At 39.5% G+C, this 6751-nt stretch overlaps 1 protein-coding gene across 1 annotated transcript; it reads right to left on the bottom strand.

The window, feature by feature from the left end:
* Positions 1–881: 881 nt before the first annotated feature.
* Positions 882–6521, bottom strand: LOC108675248 (heme-binding protein 2). Its single transcript, XM_018163242.2, has 8 exons — positions 6438–6521; positions 5725–5807; positions 5126–5206; positions 4714–4846; positions 4244–4418; positions 3944–4051; positions 3550–3645; positions 882–2090 (listed from the first exon to the last, which is right to left on the bottom strand). Exons 2-7 carry the CDS (start codon positions 5791–5793, stop codon positions 3579–3581), a joined length of 633 nt encoding a protein of 210 aa, XP_018018731.1. The 5' UTR covers positions 5794–5807; positions 6438–6521; the 3' UTR covers positions 882–2090; positions 3550–3578.
* Between the last annotated feature and the right edge of the window lie 230 nt (positions 6522–6751).

Raw genomic sequence — 6751 nt, 5'->3', positions numbered from 1 at the left:
GAGAGTCTATTGTATAATATGGTGCATATGAACGTTTTATGTATGATATGTGGAATACTAACCTATGGGATTATGTTGTTTCACTGACCTCATTTACTAAACGGTGACTTTTGATGAACCATTCGTTCTAGCAACACAGACCTCAGTTATTGGCTGTGCACTGTGCAGGTAATGAAATTACATTAGCTTTAGTTCTGGGGACAAAACTCTGTATCCTCTATACTATAAATGCCTTACACCAGCAAAATGTTAAGACCTCATTCCTTCAACTGAAAAGAGGGATAGATTCGCCTGGTAAAAAGCGAGTTGTAATGTTCGTAGCTCGATCTGAAGCTGGCCATAGCCCGCGACCGCTCGCTGAAGGGCAGTCGTTCGGCAATTGATTGCCTATAAACTCGATTTATGAGAGCGTAAATCTGCAAGACCAAGCTATTCGGTGACTACAAGTCTTGTGTGACTCAATCTTGTGCATCATGTTCCAGCACAGCGACCGATGACAGGCTCTAGGGCGGGACGACTAAACTGGACGACGGTACCTAGGATCGTACGCGGAGAGCAAGTAATAAAAGAAGGTGAATAAGCATGAGCATAAAAAAGTCAGCAAGCGTAAGCAATGTAAAGATTGTAACGTATAGATATCTGAGAAGATAGCAAAAAATTCTACAGCCTGAAAGTGATTTGGTTGAGAACAATGAATAAACTTTTGCCTGAGAGCAAAGGGATGAGTAAGAACGGTCCATAAAACATTGAATCTCAAATAGTTATTAAAATAACTAATGGAGTAAAAATAGCAAATCAAAAATTTATATCTGGAAATAGGTGTCATAAAGGTGATAAACAGGTTATGAAGTTCTTGAGAATGGAGAAAGTAAAAAATAACGTTGAATTAGCCAGCGTGTTTACCCACAAAGAAAAACTAACGGTTATGACAGGAAATGCGACATCTCAAGTTACCAGCAAATGAAAATTCTGAACGTACAACTTTGTGGAATACTTCAGAGCATATGATAAGGAAAACATTTTGATTGGTTCACAACTATCTAAATTTAGTGATCAAACTAAACCATTAATTTTTATTCTCCGCAATCTAGATTCAACACGAAATTGGTCCAAACTACGGTTCAAAATGTTATTCTCCAGTATCTCCATTTAACGCAAATTTAAGTGATCCTCATCAAGAGTCTTCTTCAGATAGGCGTGGTGGTGCACTCTGTAAAGCTCCAAAAGCTTCAAGTAATTGAAAAGCAAAGACATCGACTGTGAGATGTACTCAGTTAATAGGAGTAGCCACTCAAAAAAGTGTTCCAGTAACAGCGAAGGAACTGAAGTGCTTCGCAAACAGCGAACTTAAGAGCGCCGTATGAAGTGTGTCTATGAGCCGGAGTCTTTTTGAGTTCTGAGCAAATTGGAGCCTGAATTCGTTCTATTGATATCAAACGTCAGATATTCGTTACATTGTGCTTGCGTTTTCACATGTTCGAAATAAAAGCTGGACAGCACCGACCCTCTGCCATTTATTGGCCTAGTATCAGCAGCACGTGAGTAACAATTGGCTATGAAATAAATATTAATCAATCGCATTTGAAATTCGCAGAAGCCACCATGTAAGTAATTAGTCGCTTTATGTTTCTTTTAATTCTTTTAGACATAGGTTGAACATGGAACACGGAATTCTGTCAAGCAGTATTAATTATTCTGACCTGAATAATTTCTATTTTGCCAAAAAAACATGAGATAAAAAGGAATAGAAGGATCATTCAGTGCATTGACTGTGAATATTAATTTTATAAACTTAGTGCATGACATTTTTCGTGGCTCGGAAGGAAGCAAGACTTTTTCACTAGCGTAGAAATGTTTGAACGTGTTTCATATATTGTTTCACAATGGATATTTTTGTTATGCCAAAACGATGGTCACGTTTTATCCTATTCCCGTACTCAACAAGTGAATAAAAAGCTGATTCATTAATGAAAACAGAAATTTATTGAAATTCTCAATAATCTAGGACTATGAATATTAAAAATGCCGCTGTTGGTCACCGGATACACATCTCAACCACACAGTTTGGTGTTCCATATGACCAGCTCCATGTAGGCCAGTGGTTCCCAAAGTGGGCGATATCGCCCCCTAGGGGCGGTGGAAAGATTTTGGGGGGCGGTAAGGAAGAAAAGGATGGTAGGGGGGCGATAGGGGGGTGGTAGTCTGAAATCGATGTCATAAGTTCGAACGTTTGTTTGACGATTTGTACACAACACGTGCGTTTACGTCTCTGACAAATTAACGGCCGGCGATCACGGCAATTTCCAAATTCACTCGATGAAACTTAGTACACGTAATCATTAGGACCTAACGATAATGTTTAGCTCGTGAAAATGGTTTGAATTTTGCCATCGTTTGTTTGTGCCATAGTTATATGGCAATACGGGCCGAAATTCACGGTGATCAAGTAATTTTTTCCAACTACTGAACAGATTCTAACGAAATTTTGAATTTGCAGTCCTAACTACCGAACGGTAATGTTTGGCTAGTGAAAATTTTTCGATTGTGCCTTCGTTCGCGATTTTTTAGTTTTCATTTCACCTTCATTCGTGATTTAAACAGCAATACGTGTTTAAATTCGCAGTAATCAAGAAATAATTTCCAAGCTGCTGAACAGATTTGAACGAAACTTAGTTTTTAAATACCTAACCCCAGCAACGGTGATGTTTAGCTCGTTACAATTTTTTCGTTCTGCCTTCGTTTGAGAATTATACGGCTATACGTATACGCCTCTTGGTTAAACCGGCCGGTAGAAAAGCCAGTCGTTCCTCCTATATCTGTATAACTCGCGAACGAAAGCAAAATAAAAAATTGTCACAAGCTAAACATCGCCGTTGAGAGGTTAGGTAATTATATACTAAGATTCGTTGAAATCTGTTCTGTAATTTAGAAGAAATTTCTTCATCGCCGCGAATTTAAGTCACAAGTTACCAGGCGATACGGGCCGAATATATGGAAGTGTGTAATCAAGAATGACGGTGAAATGAAAAAAAAAACTCGCAAACGAAGGTAAAATAAAAAAATTATAAGCTAAAAAATCACCGTTTGGTAGTTAGGAATCTATATTCAAAATTTCGTTCAAATTTGTTCTATAGTTTGGAAAAAATTCTTTGATCAATGCGAATTTCGGCCTGTTTCGCAATATACGCGTAACTCACGAATGAAGGTGAAAAAAAAAAAACACGAGCTAAACATCACCAAGGACGTAGTTTGGGAGATATTACTTGATAATTGAATTTGGAGATTGGTCGTGAGACCGGCCACGAGTCCGGCCGTAAATTCGCCCGAGACGTCCTAGGTTTCTAGTGCTGAAACAGTTAAACAGCTGAAAAGCATATTGGTTCACTAATGGGGTTCAATTTGTGAAATACACATTTGTGTTTAACCTTTCTCTTTTAAAATTGCAGCGTACTAAATTTCAAGAAAGAGGCGTATGTCTGTGGGGGGCGCTAGAAATTCACTAGGGAGCCAAAGGGGGCACCAGCCTGAAAAAGTTTGGGAACCACTGATGTAGGCGCTCGAGACATCCTTCAGCCCCGCTAAGCTTTGATCAACCACAGTTCATTGCGACGGTTCCAGAAGTCCATGGGGGAGTTGTAGCCAGTACTGAAAAACATGCATTAATGCAATGGTCAGAATTTGTCATTCTTGCATCTGCATTAGTGCAGGATACTATAGATTAAGCCACATGGTTCCATAGAATAAACAATCGATGCATGATTTCAGGAGAATTGTTCTAAATCGAACAAGTATTTGTCGTCATTAGCAGGCCAGGAAACAACGCTTAATTAGTATCAATGATGATGAGCAGACCAGAGAGCAGCATAACAGTATTGGTCATGAACAGACATGTACAGTATAAAATAATAGTATAGGTCATACTATAAAATAGTATTTATCATACTAGTATTGGTCGTCAGGCAGGACTGCGATGCCTTCTGCTTGTACCATGGCTCGCAGAGTCTGACTTTCACGAGCGTAGTCTGCATCGTCAGGCCATCCTCCGATACGCCTGTTTATGCATAAATAGATATTTAATTATTTCGATGATCTATAAGCTATGTAACATTATATTGTTTTTTTATTATTATATTCAATAAGTTATAAAATAATCAAGATGAAGGACATTTTGAAGTTTGCTATTCATTGATAAGGAAATTGTTAAAATTTGGGGCTATCTGGGTCCACATGAATCTCACAATACCTGGTAAATATGGTGATCTGAGGGCGGTTTTCGATGTAGACTTCGGCTTCGGTGGGAGCAGGCACGCTGGCTTGGTGCGACTCCCCGATGAAGAAGCACATCGTAGTGACCACAGAGTTCGTTCCTTGAGGCCTCTTCTTGGATGTCACCGGCACGGTCATGTCGATCTTCAGCTCTGAACATGGAAATTATACGGCCACTTTGGTAAATAACGTGGTTACTGTCTGGAAAAAGTTTAATAGCTGTTTGATTCTTGCAGGAGAAGAACATTGGTGTATTTTTAGCGCATTTTCTCATTTATGGAAAAAATGCACTATTGCGCTCGTCTGTCCGACCGCCCGTCTGTCTGTACGTCGGTGACTTCACGTTTTCGTCGACGAGAAAATGCGCTCTCTGTCACTCACTGCAGTGAGTACTGAGTTATATTTTTTTTAGTAGGTACGAACACAAAAGAGTTCGAGTTCACTAACCAGCAGCATTAGCTCCGCTGATGTAGCGGAAGAGCTTGAAGAAAGGGTCGGACATGGAGGAGTCACCTCGAGGAGCCACGTGGTCAGTGCACACCCACTTGCGGGCGGGGTACTGACGCTCCTCAAAACCTGCCTGCGTTACAAACATTCTTCATCAGCGCAATTATTGATTTTCAATTTTACTGATTTAAATTCTCGTAGAGAATAAATATTGTTGGAAAAGATATTATTAAAGATATATAGTACCCATAGATGCAACAACATTAATGATTAGCAAGTTAGAGACATCTTTTATATATTATGTACCTATAAACGAGCTTTGAACAAGATTCCCTTTCAGGAAATGAAATATTTGTGATAGATTATAATTATAAGTATTCATTCAGTGTGAAAGCAGGATAGGTTTACTTACTTGAAATGTTCGAACCACCGTGTGCGGTGCTTCTTCGTATGTTTGGAAGATGGAAGCCACTCCATCGATCACATTGTTGATCTGCAAGAGGAAGTTAGTCCTATTGAGACATTGCATTCGGTTGTCAAATTGCATTGCTGCTAGTATTAGAATGCACAAACCAGAGATAACAAGAACTGCATATCATTTAAACATACTCATTGCTCATATGTATACACAAACATTCGCCAAAGTTAATTCCTGTAATCCATTTAGTAATAGATTAGTACAAGTGATCCAGTGGACCGGGAGCAAACGTTCGTTGCTTCAGCACCACAGAAGTTCAGGCTTCAGGGTGGCCCAGTGGTTAAAGTTCAGAGTACCAAGATTGGCGCAGAGAGGCGCGGGTTCGATCCCAGCTCTGTGCGCCAGTTTCTGGTCAGAATCGGCAAGGAGGCCGGGCGGTTAAGCACAGCAGAATTGGAGCAGCAAGTTGTGTGTTCGAGACCGCAAAATGCTGTGAATGTTCTGCGATGTTAATAATTGGCGACAGTCCTACGGCCTAATAACGCTGAAACCGCTATTATTGAGTTGACCGCGACTGAGGACTAAGAGCTCACCCAACTGAACTGCGCTGCGGCGCTGGCCACAACACAGCCGAGCACCGCCACATGGAAGAGAACTCGCATCACGTGATTATTGTCTGGAAAATACACGGTTAATGATTAAATTTTATGCAAGGACATTAAATCGCATGAAAACAAAGACCCGATATAATTGGGTATAAATAATATTCGTTATGCATTAGAGCTAATATACGGTGTCGAACTTGGAATGGACACAATGCATAATAAGGACTTGGAAAACGTGTTGCTTTTGTTGTTAGATCATATAGATTCTAAAGCCAATCGTTTTCATTTATAGGTTCTTTATAGTTGATCAGGAGTGCACAATAATGCATCACAAGCATTACAAAATATAATTTTTAACAGCGATTAATCTAAGCAGGAAATAACCTGGTTTCAATCAAGTAAATCTAAGAAGGAACAAACCTGTTCAATCGAGTGAATCGAAGCAGTGAACAAATCTATTTTAAATCAATAAAATCTAAGCAGGATCAAACCTGTTATAATCTATTAAATCTAAACAGGAACTAACTTGTCTTAATCAAGTGAAAGTAAGCAGGAAACAAATCTATTTACATAAAACAAATCTAAGCAGGACCAAACCTGTCTTAATCAAGGAATCTAAGCAGGAACAAACCTGTTTAATCAAGTGAATCTAAGCAGTAAACAAATCTATTTACATCAAATAAATCTAATCAAGACCAAACCTGTTTTGATCAAGTAAACCGGAGGAGAAAACTTAACAACCACCACAGACGGCGCTGCCTGGACAAGTGATGACGAGAAGGAGTGAAGCGGATGAGGCACCTCAGCTCAGTTGTCACTCGCCAAGGGCGAACGTTGCCAGAGGCTGCATGCGTTCATGATAGCATAATACGACTCCGACTTCATATAATAGGGTACATCATTTCTAAACAATTTCGAGTGGTAAATTGCAATACGACTCCGACTTCATATAATAGGGTACATCATTTCTAAACAATTTCGAGTGGTAAATTGCAATACGACTCCGACTTCATAT

This window comes from Hyalella azteca, unplaced genomic scaffold, assembly GCF_000764305.2.
Source record: "Hyalella azteca isolate HAZT.00-mixed unplaced genomic scaffold, Hazt_2.0.2 contig2100, whole genome shotgun sequence".
Classification (NCBI taxonomy): domain Eukaryota; kingdom Metazoa; phylum Arthropoda; class Malacostraca; order Amphipoda; family Hyalellidae; genus Hyalella; species Hyalella azteca.
This window is presented reverse-complemented; position numbering and strand designations above follow the sequence as displayed.